The 25063-nt window shown below is 43.9% G+C and overlaps 1 protein-coding gene across 3 annotated transcripts in view; it reads left to right on the forward strand.

The window, feature by feature from the left end:
* The window catches only part of LOC142840012 (tomoregulin-2), a 268103-nt gene extending 244923 nt beyond the window's left edge, over nt 1-23180 (forward strand). Inside the window, exon 11 of one of the 3 annotated variants that reach the window (XM_075956493.1) lies at nt 977-2493. In XM_075956493.1, the coding sequence (XP_075812608.1) occupies nt 977-1073 (97 nt within the window). In that variant the 3' untranslated portion in view covers nt 1074-2493. Of the gene's footprint in view, nt 1-14; nt 2494-21500 lie in introns of those variants that run through there. The other 2 variants (XM_075956496.1, XM_075956494.1) reach the window with 2 other exon arrangements.
* The last annotated feature ends 1883 nt before the right edge of the window (nt 23181-25063 follow it).

Raw genomic sequence — 25063 nt, forward strand, 5'->3', positions numbered from 1 at the left:
TCTGTCTACTCAAGAACTTGCCTCCTGAGCAATATCTCATAAAAATATGAATATCTAGAGACCTGATCCCAAGTGAAAAGACTTGTCCCGTTGAGAAGGTGGACTGTCATCTTTTTTACTGTCATCTCCCACTTGTCGAAAATGTGACTGCTCAGATCCATGTTTGTTTTTGACAGATATATGGTCCCAGCAACTGCACAAAAATGGGCCCACACCTACTATGTATGTGTGTGCACGTGTATGTATGTCTATATACATATTTTCCACTGTACCACCTGTAGTTGTAATAGAATTTTGTTAGTCTCATATTGTTCTTGCTTGCATGATCAAAGAAGTCTCTTATTATAATAAAAAAAATACTAGATCAGCGAGTTTCAGATGTTACTGAATATTAGCTTTTTGTAGAAGCACCATAATTGGTACCAATTTTTGTCTCGAGTTTTATAGCATTAATGCAGTACAATGATATTAGGCTAAACCAAAGCAATATTCCTTTGCATTTACATATCGGGTGTTATCAGCTGTTTTGTTCCAATGTGATAGCATCTTACCTTATAGCGCTGAAATGTCAATATAACACTCATCGTTAAGACATTTAGATAGAAAGTTGTTGAAGACATTTAAAGAGAGATGTGATAAGCTTGGCACTTGCTTGTTGGCCTTGTGCTGAGTCTGGCCATTGCACAATATAACGAACATACTGAAGGAATGAACAGAGAAGGGTGGGGTATTTCTCTTCTTCTGTTCTTCAATTTTCAACAGAAGCCTGAAGACAACGGCAAGGAGAAGCAAATAATAGTAAAACGAATGCAATAATAATAACTTTTACAAGTATTCCAAGGTTCTTCTAGTAATCAGTATATTTTTACGCTGAGATACTTTACTATTTTGCCTCTACAGCCTCGCTCTTTGACTGTAGGACCGAACTTTAGGTAATCGCATTAGACTAAGATCTGTAAACTTTCCAACCTTCTAGGAAATGCCCCCGAAGCAACAGAATTCACAGACAGAAGCAAAATACAGGGCACTACAGTTCAGACAACACAACAAGAGCATCCACAAGGTTAATCTAGAGGGAGCATGTTTCCCAGTGGCCGGACAACTGACAGCTTGGACTACACAATACAGTATTAGAGACAAAAGAATAAGACGAGATCTACACATGTTGCCTTGCGTTTGTGGTAATCTACACCAATGAAAACATGTACTACAGCTATATTTGATTATGTATGGATATATTTGAAATAGTATACATTGTCTTGATGTTTTTTCTGTAATGTAAATAAACTATTTATATCAATCACACAATATAGTTTTTTCTTTCCCATGTATTTGTTATATATAATAAATACTCAGTGATGAGAAAAAAAAGGCATTCTTAAATTTGCAGTAATTTGTAGCTGTGACCCCTGTCCAGCCGGCACAGGCTGTGCAGACAGCAGGCTTGCATCCTCTGTGCAGCTTCAGACAGCACATTCATGTGCACGGGACTCTGGAGCTAGGTTTTGAGTGATTCCAAGACCAAGGGAAATGATGGTTATTGGAAAGAGAAAAAATTATTTGCTGTATCAAGGAAGCATAAAATATGTCAGATACTGGGATCCTTTCTGCTTCATCTACTTTCTTCCCTGTCTTTCGCTTTCATTCTCAGAAAAGAAAAATCTCTGGCATATAAATTAAATAAGTGGAGAAGGGAGGGAAAGTGTTTTATGACTCAAAATAGAATGCAAAGAAGATACTTGTCTTTATTGGGAGGCAGCCAGCTCTCTCCGTCAAATACATCTGCCCTCGGGGATCTGAGTAAGGGATACCTTAGGTATATAAACAGTGGCCAAACCTGTTCTGCTTCTGTGAGCAGAAGTAGCAACTAGGAAGAAATTGTAACTGCCTCAGTAGGTATGAACCCAAATCTCAGTTTCCTAGATGAGCCTTGCCGAACGCTTTAATCTCAGCACTTGGGAGGCAAGGGCAGGCAAACCCCATGTGAGTTCGAGGCCAGACTAGACTACAGAGCTAGTTCTAGGACAGTTGAGATTTCACACATGCACGCATGCATACACATACACACACACACGTCTCATAGAAGAAAAAAAACTTTTGCTGTGTTTATATCTTCTATGAAAAGAACGTAGACTCACAAAAGACAAATGCTCTCTTGAGCATTTATGCTCTTAGGGCCCAAAGAGCACTGTTGTTTGAAACTGAAAACCAAAAGACAATGTTTCATGACAATGGAGAAATACGTTTTGGGCATATTTACGTAAGAAAATCCCTGAGAATCTAAGGAGCTTGGTGGAGGCTGTTGCCAACCTCTGTCAGATATGAGCAGACACTTATGAGTAATCATTGTTTGGGGGAAGTCAACTGTGAAAATTCTCAACGAATAAGATGAAATACCAAATTAAATAATTTCTTTATTATCATTTACCTTTGGGTAGTTCTTGTAGCACCTACGGATGATTTAAATAAAGCTTTTTTTTTGTCTTCTTCAAATGACTTCTTCATGAACTAGAGGAGATGGCATCCCCTTTGTTAGAAAACAAAAGACACATCAAATCAAAATGGACTGGATATAAAACATTCTATTAAAAAAAATAAGAGTTTCAAGTGAAACGTAAGGCATTTGTTAACATATAATAAAGGTGACAATCTATGTAAGACTTGGGGCTTTGAAAAATGTGGTTTTCTAGATTGTCATAAGTTTGAAAAATTTGACTTTGTTGACATAGCTGTCACTCAAGTGTCTCTATGAAATCGCTCTCTTGACACCTGCAGACGATATATCCCTGGCAAGCTGCCTGGAGAGGTTCATTTGTTCGGGATACACAGAGGGGGAAGTAGCCCTACTTTCCTTTGCATGTCAGTAGCTGTGGCAAATAAACCCTTTGTTCTCCCTACAGAAGAGAACAAGAATGTACCACCCATGGCGGCATATCTGTTCAATGAAACTCTTCCACTGACTTTTGGTTACAAGTATATGAAATTACTGATTTTGTAGTAAGTTTATGCATCATTACATGTAAATTTTTGTCAACAATCATAAATGCATCATTACATGTAAATTTTATCAGCAATCATAAACCTAAGTATTGGGAGAAGTCCCTTATACCTTTCTTCCCACATCCGTGCTAACCTACAAAATGAATCCTACATGTGCTATTTTGGTTCCTAGGGCAATACAACTAAAATGTGGTCCCGATCCATGGGAACACACAGTCCAGTACCAGCAGAATCTGCTGGCCTCTCCTAACTCATCTCTCATTCTTTGCCATTTGATTCTTGCGTCATTCTAGTTTTCTAGACCATTCTTCCTCACACCAAGTTAGAGCTCAGCTGTCTGCAGTTTCTCTCACCGTGATTCTTGCTGCTCCTCTCTAGGGCGAAGGAACAATGCTGTGTCCTTAAACTATAAAGACAGAAACAAGTTTTCTTATTCACTCCAGAACTCTACACTTACGTTCTTCTCCAAGCAAACACTCGGAATTTCCTCTTCCGCTCTTTCCGCAACACCATCCCACTTTCTCCCGGAATCCACTTCGTTTGCTCTTGACTGAACCTGCATGCTACTTTGTCAGAAGGCCCGCTGAAGCATGGAGCTTACATGGCCCAGTCTAATAAAGAAATGCATTCTCATCTGTCCAACAGCTTGCAGAAAGTAAATGCAGGCGTCACTTCCCCTACTTTGTTAAATTCCTCCTGGGCCCCCAGTGCTACTAGGGAGCCCTGAGCCAAACACTTCACATCTTTGAACTGAATTCTTCCATATATTTGTCAACCCATCACCTTAATCCTAAGTGTGTGCGTGTTCAGAAAAAGGGACTTTATTTTTACTACTGCTATCAAAGACACATTAACTATTACGGTTGCTTACTATAACCATCAATTCAAATGGTTTTTAAATGCATACCTAAAGATCCCCTTCAGTATACATTTACAACACATTCTGGATTTACTGAGGGTCAGAAATGACAACCCCCCCTTCTATGCTGTGAAAATCTCCAAAGAAATCCTTACCTGAAAAGAACTCACTACCAAGCCATCTTGGTTCCTTGACTTCCAGTTCTCAGAGACCCAAGGTGGAGTCTGAGGTAAAAGAAGGATAACACGGGAGGTAACAAAGACTGTCCTTCCGGTCATTGCCTAGTGGTTGGGAATCCTGCCCTCCAGGATGTCCTCCAGACCTTTCCACAATGACCTACACAGAATGGCTTCACTCCCGTCACCATTCTAGGGTCTTCTGCCGTTTTGTACCCTCCACACCATCCTCACAGCCCTGTCTTTACAACACTCTGGGAAAATAAGATTCTCACAGAAGCCCCCACAAACACAGGCCCATCTCCTGATCATGTTGGGGGACTTTCCATGCTGGGTGACATTTATCCATGCAAGTCAGTCTTTCTCTTAGCCTAACAGTGACGTGAATCTAAAGATCCAAGGCTCGCTAAAGTTTTTCACTTATTCTACAAGCATTTACTCGGTCTCTATCCAATGCCTGATACTATTGTTGGCCTATTGAACAGCATGGGGTAGGAACAGATCTCTCCTTTCAGAGGAGGTGAAGGTGAGTGACAGACAAGGATTTATCAAGCCACTAAATAAAATAAAATAACCTTTATGTTCTGCTTAGAGAATTAAAAAAGAGTGAGCTATTTCAGGATGTGGCTTCAAACTGAGTTTAATGTCGAGAATTCGGCTTCTGAGATGAGGCAGATGTGGGCCCCAGCTTAAGGCCTACTTTATTACCTACTTAGCCTTGGGCAATTTGCCCAAGTTCCCTATGCCTCCTGTTTAAAATGGAGAAAGCAGCATCTTCCCGCACACAATGTGACGACTAAGAGAAATCGCATCAATCGATGTTTGGGAGCTCGGAACACTGGCATCCACAGAGTAAAATGGAAATATATGGAAATCCTTTTGTAGAGCCATGATAAATATTTATGGTAACAGTAAACAGTTCTGATAAAGCATATTTTATCAGCAGAGTTATACATGATGGGAATCACACGGTCCGAGTTAGACAGAGTCCAGCCGTCACAGTCACTCAAAGGAGTGCTTCTTATGTCTTAGCTGATTTTAGTTCTGGAAAATGAGGGCGATATAGAGATCAAAGATCAAAAAGAATACAACTCAATTTCCCCCAAATTCATCCATTAGTATCATGTCTGAAAAGTCTGGTGGCGGGGGCGGGGGAGGCATCATTCTTTTCCTTAAGATCCTGATAATGTTTGTAGCATCAAGCCCGTTGTGTTTTAGGACCGGGATGAGTCAGTACCGCTCTGGCTGATCCTCGCAGAGAAACCACTGCAGAGAATTGAACTATGACAAGGTTTATCTCAAAGTCACATTAGACCCTGCTAATGTTTGTCCTCGGGATGCTGTTTCCATTTGCCAAGTCGGGCCGCACCTGTATAGACTGCTCTTCCTCAATTACAGGAGACATTTCACTTACATAATTAATCATCTGGATATCAATAATGAAAGCTTCTTCATTGAATTAATTGATATCTCTATATGAGCATCCACAGGAAGCACCCATAAAAGACAGAGGAAGGATGAAGGGTTATATGAAGTAATGGGATTAGTTTTATAACCAGAACATAAATCTATGACTGAACATGGCCCTCTGAAGGCAACATCAGAACATATATAAGATGTGCTGATATCCAGTCTCACCGTGGTTGGAAATCTGCTTTACTGGTCCAGCTATTCTTGGGATACAAGCTAGGTTGAGCTTCATGAATGGTATATAGGCTAACTTGAATATCCTGTTTACTTTCAGATTTTCACTAGGTTGTCATTACTAACCTCCCATGAGGTAAGAAGTGAAAGAAATAGCATTTGCCTTTGTGTTCTCAGTCCAGAAAAGGCAAAAGCTTACATGAGCTAACAGAACAAAATCAGTTACTGTCGGGGGGGACAGACAAAAGGACATGTCGCAGTAGACCAGGTCCTGTGCTGAGCCTTCCTGATCCAGTAAAGGCACTGGCTCCACACGAGGCGTGGGCACCATAATCATCCTGAGAAAACAATTCCCAGGACCCCCACAATCAAACCCATTCTTTGAGGTGTATTTTGAGATGACAGCATGCCCTTCCACCCCATGGATGTCTCCTCTCAGTGAACTTCCTCTCATTCTCAGAATGGTAACCGCCTCTTTTATGCACGGCAGGAAGCATCCATCTTTGTTGCAGCCCTGGGAGGCACAGTCTCCAGCATAGTCCTCCCTGAGCTTAGACATAGAGAATAGGAGTCTTTTACAGGAGTCCAGCTCTTCATGAACACAAAGCACAGAGCAATGCCCCAGATTGTCATCACTGTATAACAGGTAATTTAATAAATATATTAAGAAAGAATGCTCAAATGATGCTTGAGATTAGAATATGTAGCTAAACACAAACAAAACATAATCATATAAAAGCCAAGAGAAAACATCATTGTATTTGTGGATATCATTGGATATCATTTCTGATAATTTCTATATATGTTCAAACATGAACACAATACAAAATTTAATAGCAGGTTTTATGGCCCAATTTCAGTTCCTAGAGAATATGTATAAAAAAGGCAGGCATTGTGGCATGTACTAATCCCTGTGCTGAGGACATAAAGACAGGCAGATCCCTGGGGTATACTGGTCACCCAGCCTATCCTACTTGCTAAAAATGATAGAAGATAGATAGATAGATAGATAGATAGATAGATAGATAGATAGATAGATAGATAGATAGATAGATATAGATAGATGATAGACAGATAGGAAGACAATAGATAGGTAATACATTAAAAATAAAAAGGTGAATAGTGATTGAGGTACAGTACCATGATGCCCAAGAATGACCTCATTCATGGGCATGCATATGCATGCACACATACAAGAACATACTTGCACACATACATGCACATACATTATATGTATGCAAAAATATATATTGCTTAAATAAATGTGCAGAGAACTGCCCCTCACTGCCCAAGCTGAAATTGCCTAGTAGAAAGAGACACTGAATTCCCTGAACAAACTGGTCCAACAGAGACATTTTATTCTACTATGCTTTGCCACAGTTATTCTAAGGAGTCTGTTTATAAGAACAAAAATGAAGGTAAAGCACTTTGGCCAACAGGGAACATGTTGGCATATCTTAGAAGTCCCTTCAATTGTTCACATCCATATACGTCCTCTATACTGATGGTATATCATAAAAGAACTGTTGGGGGAAGGGTTGCTTGTTCATTTCCTGCCATCCAGCTAGTTTAGCCCCAAAATAATCACACAGAAACCATATTAATTAAATCACTGCATGGCCCATTAGCTCTTGCTTCTTATTGGCTAACTCATACATATTAATTTAACCCATTTCTATTAATCTGTGTATTACCATGTGGCTTACCAGCTAAAGTTCCCAGAGTCTGTCTTTTGCAGCTCCATGGCTTCCCTCCCTGACCCCGCCCTTCTTCCTCCCAGCATTCAGTTTAGTTTCCCCCGCCTACCTAAATTCTGCCCTATCAACAGGCCAAGGCAGTTTCTTTATTCATTAACCAATACAAGCAACACACAGACAGAAGGACCTCCCACATCAAAGAACCTCCAACTAAACAATGACAACACGAAGGACAGACAAGACCTGGGTAGAAAATGAAAGGTTATGGGATGGTGAGAGAGACGGGCATATCAAATACCTGGTGGGCAGGAAGTGGACAGCTCGAAAAGAGGAATAAGAGTCATGTTTTTCAAATACCCCTTCTAGAGGAAATGAATCAGAAGCATTTGAGCAGGGTTTTTGGGGTGTGGAATGACGGCCAGAATGCAAGGAGCACAAAATGGGGTATCCAGAGGCCTCCTGCCCTGAAGTCTGGGGTGGCTAGCCCACTGTACCTCAAGTTTGCTGGCAGAATAGCTGGCCTGGCAAGCTGGGCAAGAATGAAGCCGCAGTACAACTCCCCCCAGATGAGTTTTCAGGCCTCTGGGTGAGGACAGACTGTGTTTAAAATAAACATTCAATGCCCTGCATATTTTCTTCCTCACAAATCTTGACCTTGAGATATGTAAATTAGATGCTTTAGATGTTTTATATTCTGCTGGGCAACCCTGTCCCAAAGTCCAAGATGAGCCATGTAGATAAAGAAGAGAGGACCAGTGAAAGCTCTGCATCCCCCTGCATCCAGGGCCAGCCTCCCTCTCGGGGCTGTGCAGAAGGAGGAGTAGCAATCACAAACACAGACTTCTGGATGGTATCTAATCCGCCCGCACTTGGAAAACAAAATCCTGGGATCATAAAGCAATCCCGCGTCGCATTAGAAAAGACAAGCTAAAAAAGGAAAGCGACTAGTCCTGGCTTCCAGAAGACAAATCCCTCTGCAGTCTGCCTGGGGATATATGGGTTGGGACTGCCAAGCAGAGCAAGCCACTGGAAAACACTGTTTGGGTTTGAAAAGATGAATAGAAAGAGAAAAATGGCTGTTCTCTAAGTCGGGGTGAAGAGAGAAATGGGGAGGGAAGCCCCGGTCTGTACCTTCAGCCTTTCGGGAGGCAGGTGGCTCAATCCTTCACAGGGCAGTGCCAAGCAGAGCGGCATGATTTGTAATTAAACTCGCCGACCAAAGAGTGAGTCTTGTAAACAGCCAGCGTTTGCTCCCGACGTGCCCCCAGAGGGCTGAGAGTCTGCTGCCCCAGCATCCGCAGAACGACATTATATTTCACTTTTAAATAAGATGTACATGACTGTGCACTTGCGCCCAATTACAGTAGCGCATGATTTACATAAAATTAAGTCTCCTGCCTAATTACAGTCATACAGGGATTCCAGGAGAGAGGCTTGCCGGTGGAGACAGTCCATGCCTTAGCATTCAGCCTCCCCGTGACAGCCAGTGGGTCCAATCAGTAGAAGGGAATTCTGGAGGTGCTGGATCGCCACTGAAGTGTTCCTTGCTAGTTCCAGCGTGATGTGTACACGGAGTGACTCTGTCTAGAACCCAGGGTAGGGGGAAGTTGTCCCATTCTGCAATGAGCTCAAATGAGCTCGGTTGCTTTGTAGCAAGGGCGGATCTAGAGTTCGGAAGTTTTCTGCTCAGGGTGGAGATGAGGCCCCTGGATGAAGAATCTAGCCTAGACAAAGAAGGAGCCTCTGGCTCACTAGGGCGGCTAGGAGGAAAGGCTCTTCCCAAAGGGCATCCATCTGGCGCTGCTTTGACAGCGGTGTAACTATAGCTGCTGCTTCTCTCATCTTACTTCTGCCGTTTCTTCTGCATTTCCGTTGCCATGAACATGAATACAGTTTTTGTCTGAGAAACACACAGTTTACACATTAAGAGAGAACTAAAAGCGAAGCTTTCTACAGCCCTCGCCAAAAGGCAGTTTCTTTTCTGTTTGTTTTGTTTTCTGTTCTGTTGTGTTCCTTTTTTTTTTTTTAACCTCCCTTCCACCTCTGCCAGACCTGCTGGAAGAAGTGGAGTTGAAGAAATTCATTGAGCTGGCAGAATAAGAAAATGATTGAAGGCTCCATCATTATCAGTTCAGTGGGGACGAGTCAATGCTTCTCAGAAAACTGCACAAAAAGACTTCAAGGAGATCAAATGCTCCCTGTGCCGGCTGACCACAAAAGATGACAATTTCATGTTTCCACCTCCTCAACCCCGTTTTCACCCAGTACACAGAAGAGCTGGCTAACGAAAAGAAAGGCTTTGTAGGGGGAAGAGAAAAACAAGCTATCCAGCGCGCTCCTAAGGAAAGTGTGGAAGAGAGAGAGCTACTCTGAGCAGATGGCGCTTGCAAAAGCGACCACAGATCAAAATCAGAAATGGGATCTTATAGTTGGTGCATGAACAGAGAACTTCTCATTTCTAAGCTCAGTGCTTCCCCTTTGAAGTTCTACTTCTAGATTCTGGTCCTACAACCTGCCAAGCACTGTTCTGGAAGGACCATTAACTGAAGACTATTAACCAAGATTTGCATTTATGTGTAGAAGCATGTTCTAGGAAAAAAAAAACTATTTTCCTTCATAATTCTTTTGTTTGTTTGTTTGTTTTCGAGACAGGGTTTCCCTGTGTAACAGTCCTAGCTATCCTGGAACTAGCTCTTGTAGACCAGGTTGGCCTCAAACTCACAGGGATTCACCTGTCTCTGCCTCCTAAGTGCTGGGATTAAAGGCGTGTGCCACCACCTTCCAGCCTATCCTTCATAATTCTTGCCATTCGTTCTGTAACAGAACACCGTGTGGAGAGGCATGTTCAGGTCTAAGTTGCTATCATCTTCTGTGAGGAAGATTTCCCAGGATTTCTTGAGGAGGTCTCGAGAGAGCATGGAGCCACTGGGAATTCAGGAAAAGATCCATTCTTCTGTGTTTTACTCCCTTCTTCCCACCAGCACAAATGTCTCTGTCAGCGCTCCAGCCCCATTACAGAGATCTAATGTTTGATTCCCGTTGTCTGGCTTTGCTTCCTTTAAGCCAAGCCGTCTCTGTTCCCTTGACTTGCTCTCCCTAAGCCGTTTCCTCTTCTGCCCAGTGTTATAACACCCTTTCTTTTCAAACGCTGGCATTGGCCTTGAATTTTCCATTCTTTGACTTGTTGTTGTTGAGTCTTCACAATACCAGATGCCTCACAAGCTCAGACCTAAAGAGTGGGCAGACTCAAAGGAACATTGTTGGGTTTGGGGCTAAACAGATGAATTAAAACCCATACCTCGATGTCAGTCAGGACCCTTCGCTGAGTTTGGGAGCAATGCAATGACCCGCCCTGTCCTGGTTTCATTTCTGTGGCTGTGATAAATTATCCCGACAGAGAACAACTGGGGATAGGAAGGATTTCGCTTTTAGCTCATTTCCAGGTTCCAGCCCATCATCTCCATGATGTCGAGGCAGCTCAAACAGCTGGTTGTATCGCATCCATAGGCAGGATCAGAGAGCAAGTCCTTCCTTGCTTGGTTGTGAGGCAGAGTATTCTCAGCTAGCTTTTCTCATTCTTCCACAGTTCAGGGTTCAATCCACGAAGCGGCGCTTTCCGCGTTCAGTAGGGATGTCCTGGCTCCAGCCAAAGCTCTCCCCACAGACACTGGAACAGTCCAACTAGACCTGCATAATTCCCCCATTACCACTCTACCCTGTTGGTCTTAGGATGGGACATGCTGGCAGAGTACTGACTTGGTCTTGCTAGTCATCTCTCTAATAGCACATATACATAGAAACTGAAGATGTGTTTCCATTTGAAAGTTAGACTCCCCGGGAAAGATGCCCTGAAGTGTGCAGTATAGCACAGACTCCTTGGAGGGAGTTTACCATTCATTTTCCTTTCCCCTTCCTTTATTCTGGTCTTGCCTCAAGCTGACTAACTTCCAGGTGGCCCCCTGGTGAGGCAAAGGAATGAGCTGCTGTGCTATAAATTATCGTGATTACAACCTGACAGCGGCCCCCAGCTGAGGTCTCTAACTCCCTGCTAGGAGACCTTTCAAGGACATTCCCTTTCCTGAAGGTTCAGGAGCACGAAATGGCTTTAGCAACTCTCTGAGCTTTTTAACTTCCATAATTCTGACACTTGTTGGATGCGTTTTATCTCCCGATCAATTTAATTAGGGGATGTCATATTAAAATGATCTGTTGTTTCTGAAAGGCACTTGAACTCCAAGACGCACATACGAAACCACGGTCTTTCTTTGTCTCTCATTCTATCTTTCCACACCCATCCTAGGCAGCAAGAGGAGACAGGGCTTTGTGACACCAATTGCCAAAGAAAGAGACAGGGACACCACAGGGATCATGTAGAAAGCAGTGAGGCAGGGGCATTATGGGAGTCTCTACATGTCAGACACAGACATTTGAAAAGCTAAGATGGAAATAAATATGCCCCGTTTTATTTCTACGATTACTTATCTCTGAGTCTTTCTTTTGTAAAAGGAAAGAGCAGATTTGAAGTGGCTCTATGTATCAGAGGTCAGAATTGCCGGAAGGCAAACCAGGCATGGGATGAAACTCAAGAACACATAAAGATAGGCAGGGATGACGGCCTCAGGAGTAGCCTACAACCTGATCTCTTGTTTACATCCCAGGTCCCAATTCTATTCTTACCCATTCATTTGAATGGACACAAAAGAAAAACCTTAGCCACCTAAGACAGTGCTTCCAAAGCCACCAAGGAAAGAACCGTGAAATGAATCTTTCCATGAGGTCAGTTATAAAATGAAATAACTGTATTCTGAATAAACTCCCCTCCAAAATGACAAACAGAGAGGCCACTGAAGAACAGGAAACAGCCTTGGATTTTACTCTCCAAGCATTTTATGGCGGGTGGAGGAGTTGAGAGGAGAGGTTAGCACAGGCGATTTATCAAGGCATCTTTCTCCTAATATACTACGTTGCTTTAGAATTTCAGGCAAGAAGAACCTACTCCGTTAAAGATTCATAGAATCGATTAGCAGGTAAAAGACCTTGTAGAGCATGAGACTCTTAATCTCAGGGTCGTGGGTTCGAACCCCACATTGGGCACCATCTGTTGAAGTTGGAGCGGCGGGCTGGGTCCCCGGCACCCGGCCGCCCCCACTGCTAGCTTTACCCGAAATAATTACACGGAAACTGTATTCTTTTAAACACTGCTTGGCCCATTTCTATCTAGCCTCTTCTAGGCTAACTCTCGCACCTGGACTAGCCCATTTCTAATATTCTATGTAGCATGGCTAGGTGCGCTTACCAGGAAGATTCTAGCCTACGTCCATCCTGGGTCGGAGCTTCATCGCATGCGACCGCCCAGGAGCAGGGCATGGTGTCTCTGCTCCAGAGAGCAGAGCTGTGGAGTCTGAGCTCACTTCCTCTTCCTCCCAGCATTCTGTTCTGTTTACTCCACCCACCTATGTTCTAAGCTATGAGCCCAAGCAGTTTGTTTATTACTTAACCAATGAAATCAACAGATTGATATATGACACTCCCACATCAACCTTAAATCTGTCAGACCAAACTCTACGGAGGGAGGGGAGCCATAAAATGATACTAGAGGATATTAAACTAATTTTAACCGCAGATGTTACTGCTATGTGTTTATGGATCTATTGCTAAAATTTCATCGTCAGCCCCCTCCTTGGCTTAAAAATAGCCAATCAGATGCTCCGGCGATATTTAATTGTGCTGTGTTTGTTGTCTCCATTGAGCCCATTCATATCTGTCTGGGGCCCAATGAACTGCTCCAGAAAAAGGGCTGTGAGAACAGAAGAATATTAGGAACGGCGGATTCAGTGCAATGACAGCCGTGGCTAACTATAACGGGGTTTTCCAACTGTAAGACCTGCCGCACTGAGTGCATGGGACCCACCCAGAGCACTTGCCCTGAACTTCTAATTTCCGAGTGGAGACTGGCTTGCTACACAGACTGTCAGCTCTCTGAAGCCAGGCCGTTCAGTCCACCGGTGATTGGTTCATTCTGTTGCCGTGTTCTTCGAGCTCAATGAAAATCTCAGAATAAAGAATTTGGAGTAAATTGAGGAAATTCATCCTCTCGTTCCATTTTAGTTAATGTTTTGAAACTCTCGGGCAGATGAAAACTTAAGAAAATGATGAAGAGCCTCCTGGGATCGACAGGACAAACACTGTCTTGGTAAAGCAGCTGTGGCGCATGCGCCGTTTCAGAAGTCTCCTCTGAGAACCGTGATACCCTGAGGTATTATGGCCAAAGCGTGAGGAAATTGTGCCTGCAAAGCCTTCTAGGAGCAGAAGAGAGGCGTGGATGGTGGCATAACGTGCCTGTTCTGCCCTGTAATTCAGAATCAGTGGCCTATCCTCACGACTTTCTTGTCATAAGCTAGTCTAGGAAGCAAAGAGATCAAGGACTTGAACCACAGCGGCAAAGCCTTGCCAACCAGCAAACGCATGGAGCGGAGCACGTGACTGAAAGTGCTGGGTTGTGTTGACATTTCCCGAGAGAACTGTCCGCCCTAGGAATCTCTCATCTAACAGACAAATTCCATGTTCTTTTCTCAACCTTTGAATCCCCAAACTGCTCAAGCCTTCTGAAAGCAAGATCGCCCCCTGTCTTGTGTCTCACGGAAGATCCTGCAGTCAGCAGGATGAGGTTCGCTGACCATCATGGCCTGCACTTGAAAGAGAAGGAAAGAAACCAAGAGGCCACCCTAAGGAATCCCACCATCAAAACTGTTTATAGCGCTTGTATGCTTCTTCAGGGTAGGAAGAGAAACGTTTTCTCCCCTCCTTGTGGGCTTTATACCTCCCTATCTTGATCTGATACAATAACTTAGCTATAACTTTGAAAAGACCACCTCCCCGCCCTTATTATTAAAAGAACAGCCATTTAGTTCACCCATCTCAGCAAAACACAGCAACATAGCAGCCAAAATATAAACATTATGGTGTCTGTGTGCGCGCGCGTGTGCATGAGTGTGTGTGTGTGTGTGTGTGTGTGCGTGCGTGCGTGTGTGTGTGTGTGTTGGTCTGCATGTCTGTTTGCATGCCTGCCTCTGTGCCTTTGACCAGTTAGGCCTAGCAGCTGCTAAAGTGCCTGGCTGGCTCACTTTCTTGTGACTACCTCTTGAGAGTCAATTCCAAACTCCCGAAGCTGAAGAAGAATCGTTCAGCTCTGCAAAACAAATGAAGTTGAGCAGGCAAGTTCAATAGGAGTAAATACAAAAATTCAAGGAGGTTATGTCAGATTTTAAATCCCTATCATTATTAATTTAATTTCCAGTCATTATGATAATGCCGAGCATTTAGGATGCATTTGGTGTTTATGTAAATGAAATTACTTCTCAAAATTACCATTTCAAATTAATATGCTATTAAAAATGTCACCAGAAAGTGCTCTTATTATTTTGCCAGGGAAATAAACGTTCGCTGTTTCTTTTTATAAATGAAATTTCGGCACTTTAAAAAGTCTTCCTTCGATTTTGAAAGCTGCGATGTTTCTGTTTAAGAATTCTCCTTATGCTACATTAGTGCCGAGTTCTTTGACAGCATAAAATATGCAAATATAGCCTTTTAATGGTGATTTTCCATTTTGCTGCTGTCGTTTAACTCAGACACAAGCGATGCTGCGGCAACTTATCACTTACAACAGTGAAGTCACTGAATTGATGTTTATGTTCAGAACAGAGCAGTTGACACAGAAACAAATACATTTCAAATACCATCTGCACCACGTTGGCTGCTTCCTTCGAGAATAATGGAGTTGTCGGGGCTCAGCCTTCGAGAGAAGCTCCTACCTGTGGGGCCAAGAAGACACAGGGCTATTGCCAGGAAATGAGCAGCGGAGGCTTCCTCCATGTGAGCATCGGTCACAGGAAAGAAAGGAAAGACAAGAAAGGGAGGGTGTGAAAACCACAGCTTCCTAGGAATCTCCACAGCTGAACCACCTTGCTTTCGGGACCTGCGTCTTCCAGAAGGCCCATTTGGCTCCCTGCCTCACTGTCCACCTCTCCTTCCAGCCTCTCGGCAACAGAACCTCTCCGTCTGTTGCTTGGTTCCAACCCAATGCTTAGGAACCCCCGGAACGCTGTTTGCTGAATTGCGTGGGAGTGGCACCGTCATGGCTCTTGGAGCTGATGAAGGCAGGCAGCTGGGTGGGAGGAAAGCTGGATGGAGAGCCTTACTGCAGCCACATGCCATGCCTAGCAAGGCTGGCGCTCTGCGGGGCGCTGACATCTGATCTGGAGAGTTGTTAGAACACAAGACGCAGGAAGCTTTTCTACCATGCTGCACCCGTGAGAACGTGAAGAGGAATATCCTGTTAACGGGTCAGTGGACGGTGTATTGTACTGAATGAGATCTTTCTCTTAGCTTGACTGAGGGAAATGGCGTGAGGCACTTCGATAAGCTCCGCTCTGCCCGAGGGTCCTAACGCAGAGTCAAACTCTAGCTCTGCCCTGCCACAGCAGGTTGGATGTGTCCTGTCAACACGGCTAACGAGTAGCAGATACATAATTGATCCCCCTTGTGCCTAGACAGGGTATGTGTCCTCAACCATATCCCTTGCCTATCCCCTTTACCTCTGATGAATCCCTTTACCAATCCTGCCGGAGAACTCCACCCTATGTGCAGTCTACCCCGGCAGATAGTTACCATCTAGCAGGTGTGGTAACTAATTATGGTTTAGAATTTACCCCAAGTTACGGATTGAGTAAACACATGGCCAAAGTAGAAAATCATTTTTCTAACTCGCTATTACTCTCCCACATGCCCAGGTTGGTCAAGTATAACTTCCTAGTAAGTATTATGGCCTCTCACTTGTCCTTACTACTGTGAAACCCAAACTCTTCCTTAGATTATTGCAGTTCTGTCTCATTAAGATATTTGCATAGCTTTAGATAAAATAATTTAGGTTTCACATACAACAAAAATACAAAAAAAAATCTAAGGCTGTGGTGGGCAGCATAAGAAACCTCACAACCCTTCTTCCTGCTAGGAATGCCCAATGTCAGCCTGTCCTTAACTGATGGTTTACACATAGTGGTCTCTAATGAAAAGAACATGTCAAGGTTGAGTTTTAAAATGGTAGCCATGCATCAATTTCTCTGAGCAAAAGGACAAACCAATGCTATGAAATAGTTCACGAAGCAAGAACTGAGGCATCTCAATACCCACACAAGTTAGCCTGGATACAGCTCCTTTGTCCACTGGCCCTTCAGACAAATGCACCTCCAACCTATATGCTGGCAGTCCCTGTGAGATACATTAATCTAGAACCTCATGAAGAAGCAGTGTGAACATTCTTGACCCATAGGAATTACGAGCTAATATTTGCTGCTTTTATCTACTAGATTTTAGAATAATATAGTAGACCTCAACAGGGAACATATATAGAATTGAGCTCTGACATTCATCCCAGAGGAATAGAACCTTAATGGTTATTTTTCTGCATGAATTCTGAGCTCTATGGGTCTTATCAAGACTCTAGATGGACCACTAGGGAGCCAGCATGGGACGGACCTAGGTCCTTTGCATCTGGGTGATAATTGTGCAACTTGGTCTTTTGTGGGGCCCCTAGCAGTGGGGCCAGGACCTGCTCCTAATGAATGAGTTGGTTCTTTGAAACCTATTCCCTATGGTGGGATGCCTTGTTCATCCCTGATGCATGGGTGAGGAGCTTAGGCCTGCCTCAGTTTGCCGTTCCATGCTTTGTTGATTCCCATGGGAGGCCTTTCCCCATCTAAGTGGAGATGGAGGAGTGGATGAGGGAATAGAGGGAACTGGGAGAGTGGGAGGAGAAACTGTGGTTGGTATGTAAAAAAAACATGCTTTACTCTTAAGCATGTAAAAAAGAAAGTTGGGATGTGGTAATGAAATGACCAACACCACTTTGTTGCAGACATGCGCAAAGTTGGCATGTGGCAATAATCAGCACCTGCTTTGTTGCAGACATGCACAGCTGCTCATCTGCAGCCTAGCCACTAGTCAAGCAGCAGCTGAGCCCGCAAAAGGCCCGCTTTTCCCTGGACCTCGCTGTCCAGCTATCTGACTTCTATGCCGGTATATGTTCAGTCTGCATAAACTATAGAAAGAAATATTCTAAGCAGACTCTGTTGCTGTATAAGGCTAAATTCCTTCCATTTGAAAAATTCTGGAAAGGGTTTGATGGAAAGCTTAAAAAAAGGAAGAGAGCCAGAGTGGTCAACAGCAGAAAGTAGATGAATGTCTAACGCTGCCAGAAATCTAACGAAGGTCACCAGAGAAAGCTTTCCTTTCTATGATCTCTTGTTCTTCAGTCACACTTTCTTCAAAGAAATCCAAAAGAGTAAGCTTGAGCAAGCGCTCCTCTCTTTGAACAATCAGCTGGAGGGATGGGTGGCAGAGAGTAGTATCATGTACTAAAAAATAGGTGGGCACAGTTTCCAAAGGAGCAGTGAGGCTGCCAGCCCAGTCACTGTGGTTTCCTTAAAGGACTGCCTTGCCTCTTTATTGTTGCCTCTGATATTTCCTAATGGTGAGGGCTTATTATTTAGTCAAAAGTACCTGCTTCTGATACCTCACCAATGTGTCCACGCTGCAGACCTAGTGGGTCAGTTTACAGCCCTACAAAGTCACATTTGAGACTGACTTAGTCTGGACTTTCCCTTTATTACGATGATCACCTATGACCCTCCAAATTGAGCTCAGCTCTCAGATCCGTCACTTAGGTCTCTTGCTGTTACTTGAGAATATTTCCTGTTACCACGCTCTGCTCATGGAACATTCATGGTTCACAGCCTTCCCACTCATGAGTAAGGCCACCTGGGGGTGTTTTCCGACACCAAGGAGAGAATTCAGCTTTCCCTTTAAGAGGAGTCTCGTCTTTTTGTAACCAGTGTTTTGCACATAGTGCACAGCTACCAGATAAGAAGTTGTGACATGCTAGGACCATTCATACCAAAGAACAAAAGGAAGAGCCAGCTATAGTAGTGGAGAGGCCTTAACCGTGCCTTGGCGGGGACTCGATGCTTTTTTCATTTGGGGATTATGAGACCCAAAAGGGAGAGCCGCATTTCTTCAAACGTGTGCAAGGACCTCCTGAAGCTGTGCTAAAAGAGGGTGCTCTGTTGTTGTCCTCTGCGCCACGTTTGATAAAAACCTCAGGAGCATTTTTTTAAATTTATTTATTTATTAAAGATTTCTGTCTCTTCCCTGCCACCGCCTCCCATTTCCCTCCCCGTCCCCCAACCAAGTCCCCCTCCCTCCTCAGCCGGAAGAGCAATCAGGGTTCCCTGCCCTGTGGAAAGACCAAGGAACCCCACCTCCATCGGAGCATTTTAAACTCTCAAATAAGGAAGTCTGGGTCTATAGCTCAGTGGGCAGAGCACGGAGGCGTGAGACTTTGAGTTCACTCCTGGGCACTAGAAAGAAAGAACAAAAGAAAGGGAGGGAGGGAGGAAGGGAAGGAGGGAGGGAGGGAGGGAGGAAGGGAAGGAGGGAGAAAGGGAGGAAAGGAGGGAGAGAGGGAGGGAAGGAGGGAGGGAAGGAGGGAAGGAGAGAGGGAAGGAGGGAGGGAAGGAGGAAGGGAGGAAGGGAGGGAGGGAAGGAGGGAGAAAGGGAGGAAAGGAGGAAGGGAGGGAGGGAAGGAGGAAGGGAGGAAGGGAGGGAAGGGAGGAAGGGAAGGAGGGAAGGAGGGAGGGAAGGAGGGAAGGAGGGAGGGAAGGAGGGAGGGAGGGAGGGAGGGAAGGAGGAAGGGAGGAAGGGAAGGAGGGAAGGAGGGAAGGAGGGAGGGAAGGAGGGAGGGAAGGAGGGAAGGAGAGAGGGAAGGAGGGAGGGAAGGAGGAAGGGATGAAGGGAAGGAGGGAAGGAGGGAGGGAAGGAGAGAGGGAAGGAGGGAGGGAAGGAGGAAGGGATGAAGGGAAGGAGGGAAGGAGGGAGGGAGGGAGGGAGGGAAGGAGGAAGGGAGGAAGGGAAGGAGGGAAGGAGGGAGGGAAGGAGGGAAGGAGAGAGGGAAGGAGGGAGGGAAGGAGGAAGGGAGGAAGGGAAGGAGGGAAGGAGGGAGGGAAGGAGGGAGGGAGGGAGGGAAGGAGGGAAGCATATGACAGTTTTTGAATGCATGAAAATCATCTGAGAAAGCTGTTCTGAACAAAATCCTGTACCCTAGTTTCCTGTCTTCAGATACAGCGGGCTTGGGAATTTAAAGATTTAATTAGCACCCCAGGTGATTCTGATAAAGGACATTTGTCTATCCACCGGTACAATATCATTGTTAAAAAAAAAAGCAGAAGTCAGCTGAGGCTCTAAACCAGCCAGTTCTAACTGAATAAACGCAAGCCCTCCTAATTCACACGAAGCCAATCGCATCACCAAGTCATTGTGCCACCGGGAAGGAATCACTTCTGACCCGTGGCTTAAAGGGAAGGAGAAAGGTGGGTCAAGCAAAAGTTCAAACGAGCAATGGGCACTCTGGGAGGCTGAAAGGTCAGTTTCAGCATGGGCACCCCTCAGCCGGGGGTGTCTAGGGATCTTTAAAATACAGACTAGAAAGGTCAGAAGCAGCCAAGAAGGAAAAATGTTCTAAATGCTGGTAACTGAAGTGCTAAAACATTTTGTTTGAACAAACAGTTACCATTTAAGATGCCTTCAAAAGCAGCCGATAATAGCAAATTGGTTCCAATGCTACAAATTTGGTAGCTTTGAGGACGATCAAACAACCCCCCCACGGCCCCCACCCCGAACCTATAGCCCTGTTACCAGCCCTGTGTGTCAGGCACAATTGAACTTTCACCATGGTCTTGATGGAGGCATGCCTCTGAGACGTTGTGGATGTCAAGCGTTGAATACAAGCCGTTCTTCCACAGCTACAAATACAGGTGCTTAACATGAAAACCGTAAAACCCTGCAGTTAGCTCAACTAACCTATTTTACTCACAAGCACCCTAGAAATGAGGGGCTTTCCGCGGCTAGGCCGGTTTCAGAGCTGGATGGCAGAGAATACTAAAATGTTTCTTGTTATAACGAATGGTTGATGTGGGTTCAGCTGCCCGGGGCTGCTGGCCAATGGAAAGGGACGGTTAAAGGAAACAGACGGAAAAGTACAGATAAGCCTTGGAGATGATCGGGCTAGCGAAGGGCCAAGGGCTTACTTAACCTTGAGGAAACAGACTATTGGAACAAAGTTTTTAGAAGGAGCAGAAAGGGGAGGAAGGTGAAGGATGACGACAAGGAGGAGGGGTTTAGTTAGAAACTAAAATTAGGAGGAATTCGAAAAGAGATAACAAGACAAAAAAAAAAAAAAAAACACATCTATACTGGTCCAAAAATTGGACGTAGGAGAATCACATGGGCTCTCTGTTGTCCTGGCAACCTTTCCCCCAGGTGATGCCTGCGCATTGCTGGCTACCTAGAATCCAGAGCACTGGGTTCGAAGGCAGATTCATTTAATACTACGGGGAAGTACTGAGTGAAGCTTTCTAAGGACGGACTGAACCTTTGCGGCAGTTTCCGGGGTTATCAACGGAAGCTGGATGCCCGCTGTGCAAGTGGCTCTCTGGGCTGTCACTCAAACCCCCTGCGGGTCTTCCCTGCTTATAGTATCCAACTGAGTCTTAGTGTTAGTATCTCGGGACTCTCGTCTATTTTCTTTGAAAAGCCTTTCTTGGATCTAGCAGAATCGTGGTTCCGAGGAGACCATATGCTGATTACTGCATGTCTCTTACAGACCCGAGTTACAGGAAATATTTCTATACCCCGGTGGTGGGTGGCATCCTGTTTGGGAAGAAAGCGCTTATTGGAGAAAATACCAAGAACTGTAACTTTCTGACTAGAGCAGCAACATCTTATCATATTCATCTCTGAATTTTTCCCTAACCATCTCTGAGTTATACCAGTGGAGTGGCTATAAGCGTTAAGACAAGAGAAAACCAACTTCAAGCTACCCCTAAAAGAGGGAGGAACAGAATCGTGTTCTTCTAACCCTTAGTAGACAATTGCTCTATCTATTAAAACTCAAGCATAAAAAAAAATGAGATAAAAACCCTCAGGGGACACCCTATTATTACTGACTGTAATTTGATTAGAAAATGAGACTTGAAACAACACAGGTAACAAAATAATATTTACTGTCTACAGGAAGCTCATCTGATAGAGGAACCCAATAAATCAGAACCCTCTGTGTGAAGTACGAGGTGAAAGAAGCTGATGAATCTGTAACTACAATACCCTCACTAGTGATTCTATGAAGCAGAGATCAGATTTTCAGGCCCCGGGCACCACGTCCCTGTGTCTGTGAAGACAGGCTCTTGAAGGACGCTCAGTCAAGTCACGGGCTTGCACTACAACCAAGAACAAGTACTGGAAAACGTGATGAACCTCCACTTCCATGCTCTTTGGGACAGCCGCACTTTACCCCCAACAAACGTGGCTTCTGACGCCTGTGGAGGAGTCACCAAAAACATGTGCATTCAGCCAAGTGAAGAATTTTGCACTTACCCGAGCCGTGGACTGTGAGTACTTCCAACTTCAAGCAACTTTGCGAGCCTTATAATCCTGTTATTCTTTAAGGAGTCCCGATTAAATTCTAAATGCCTCGGAGATTAAAAGGGTATATTAACGGTATTAAAACTTTGAGAGCAAATGGTATGCCTCGCAGGGTATCTTTGCATTTAATGAAAACATTTCTATCACAGTTCTAAGTCTATTATGACAGATCTTCATTTCAGAAGTTGTAAGATAATCTTATTTTAATTAGAAGAGATGGGGCAAGTATATTAGAGTAATACAGTTAAATATATTCATCAACTTCTTGTCAGTTAAAAGGCCTCCTTCAGACTTGGCTATGGCGATGTGCTATCACAGGTGTGAGCAGAATTCTGCATAGACATTCAAAATGACTTCCAGAGAGGCTAAGATGATGAGGTTGTTGTTTTCTAAGGAGCCCCTCTATAACTATACATAATCTCTAGCAAGAGCGGCAGTGCCCTGCACAATATCCACTGTCAAATACAATGACTGAGCATTCTTGTTGTGTCTAGTTTGGAATGAAATATTTCACATCAGTTATTTGGGTTGAATAAAACACACTATTAAAGCCACCCTCACCAGTTGCTTTTTGCTTATTTCTAAATATGGCAGTCAGGATATCTTTAAACTTGGTGTATAAAGTACATGGCATTTCTATGAGACACTGAATGATGCTCTATGTCATTTATCCAGCACATAAGATCAGCCTTTGATCACATTTGATGGGTTAGTAGCAAATGTAAATTACAAATCACAAGTGAGCTCCTTCTGGGTTTCCCCAAATCCAACTAAGCTTTCCCCCCAGGGATCCATCAGTAAATGAGAGAATGAAAAAGCCTTTCTAAGCTGCAGCCCAGGAGGCCGGTCTGTAGCCACGGAAAAGAACGGTTCACGGACTCCCGAAAGAAAACATGGATCGTGGGCATCCCATGTGCAGGCTGAGAAATGAAGTCAGAAGGATTCAGTTGGAGAATCAATCTTTAATATCAACTATGCTCATGATCTATCTAGACATCCATGAGGTGGAAGTTTCATCTTGTGCATTTGCAATCTTAAAAGAGAAAAAGAAATGTTAATGAGAAGGTACATCCATGGATAAGTAGAAGTTGATTTTTTAAATAAACAAGCATCTCTAGAGACGGTCATAATGCTTGGGAGCCAGGAAAAGTGTGTACCCCAATCACAACAAAGAGCACGTAAATGAGATACAGAAACGCCAAACTGATAACGTAATGAGACCACACAAAGTTTTTTTGTTTTTTTTTAAGGTGAAATTTGTTATTGTCAAAGAAAAAAAAATGTAGAGCAGGACAGAATCAAACTGAAAACAAATAGCCCATGAAGAAATCAGTAACATTCCTTGAAGGGACGCCAAGGCAGAAGACACAAACCCCTTTACCTACAGCAAAGCCAGAAACCCAACTAGAAAATGCAAAGGCTATGCAAAGGGATGCGAAGGAGATGAAGGGGGAATCCATGGATTCTGGGCTTCCGTCTCTACGGAAGATGTGAGAAGACTTCTGCTTCCATCTTTTGTTAAAAGACACAGGTCATAGGCGTTAGAACAAACAGAAGAAAATACCCGAGGTCCCAGGGTCTAACCAACAGACCAAATGTAAATAAAAATTCCCAGAACAGATGATTTCCAAACAAGACTTCTAATGAGGGGGAGCATGGTGACCTTGGGGAGGGTTGAAGGGAGGAGGGGAGAGGCAGGAAGGGGAGCAGAGAAAAATGTAGAGTTCAATAAGAAAAAAGACTTCTTAGGAAGATAGATGGTGAGATAGGGAATTAACAAAACATGTCCCTCTTATTAACCACCTCAAGAGCAGTCTGCCAGGGGATTCAGCTCAGGATGGTAGAAAGAAGTTGTCCTCAGTCTGACTTTTTCTAAATTTAAACTCTGCTTTTCTATTTCTATGTAAATTATTTTTAGTCTCAGTATATTACACAGATTAGCTTCAAACTTTCCGTGTAGCCTAGGCTAGTTTAAACCCACAGTCTTCTTCTGCGGGCTCAGAATTTTGAGCGCTAAGATTACAGGCATGCAACCCCATACCTGACTAAATAAATTTTATTTTTGAGGATAGATAACAGAAAATGTGCGTAGCATGGGAGTCCATGTGATGTTGAAATGCATGTGTACATTGTGTGGCATTCACATTGGGTTCAATGTATGAACCTCAGCATTTCTCTGTGTTAGAAGCATGCAAAAATCTTCTAGTATTTTGAAATATACAATATAATTATTATCATCATTATTCTAGCCAGTTTACTATGCAATAGTACATCAAAACTTCTTATTCATATCTAACTAGAACTGAACACCCATTGATCAACTTCTATCCCTAATCCAACGTGCATACTTTCAACCTCTGATAACCATGATTCTGCGCTCAGCTTCTGTGAGATTAGTATTTTTAAATTCTGCACATGAATGACGTCCTACAGGATCCGTCTGTTTGTATCTGGTGTGTCTGACTTAACACAATAATGCCGGTTCCTAGTCATGGTGCTGCAAATGACAACTAGTCACGGTGATAAAGTGGGACTCATGCCAGGGATGTAAGGAAGGATGAGTTCGCAAAGCTAGGGAACGTGATGCGACAGATCGAGAGAATGAGATACAAAAGGTAAATAAAGGGCCGGAGAGATGGCTCAGAGGTTAAGAGCACTGCCTGCTTTACCAAAGGTCCTGAGTTCAATTCCCAACAAAAGGTAAATAAATAAAGGCCTGATTGCCGGGGTAGGTGCAGGTAAAGGCGTTTGAGGAACTCCAACATCCCTTCGACAGAAATACATTGGACAAGTTAGATACAAGATATAACAGAACTAAGCCCTATACAAGGCCACAGCCAACATAATAACACATGGAGAAAAACTAAAAGCTTTCTCTCTAAAATCTTGAAAGATATACAGCTACCAACTCTCACTCTTTATTAAACAGAGCACTGGAAGTTCTCACCAAAGCAATTAGACAAGAAAAACAAATAAAGAACATCGATATTAGAAAACAAACCAAATTGTCACCACATACAAAGGGTAGGCTCTTATAACCAGAACCCCTCGGGCTGGAGGGACGGCTTGGCAAGTATCAGTGCTTACCTTGCAACCTGAGGACCAAGACTGGAGCCCTGGCTCCCATGGTGGAAAGAGAATGACACTCAGGAGCT

This window comes from Microtus pennsylvanicus, chromosome 22 (genome assembly GCF_037038515.1).
Source record: "Microtus pennsylvanicus isolate mMicPen1 chromosome 22, mMicPen1.hap1, whole genome shotgun sequence".
In the NCBI taxonomy this organism is placed as follows: domain Eukaryota; kingdom Metazoa; phylum Chordata; class Mammalia; order Rodentia; family Cricetidae; genus Microtus; species Microtus pennsylvanicus.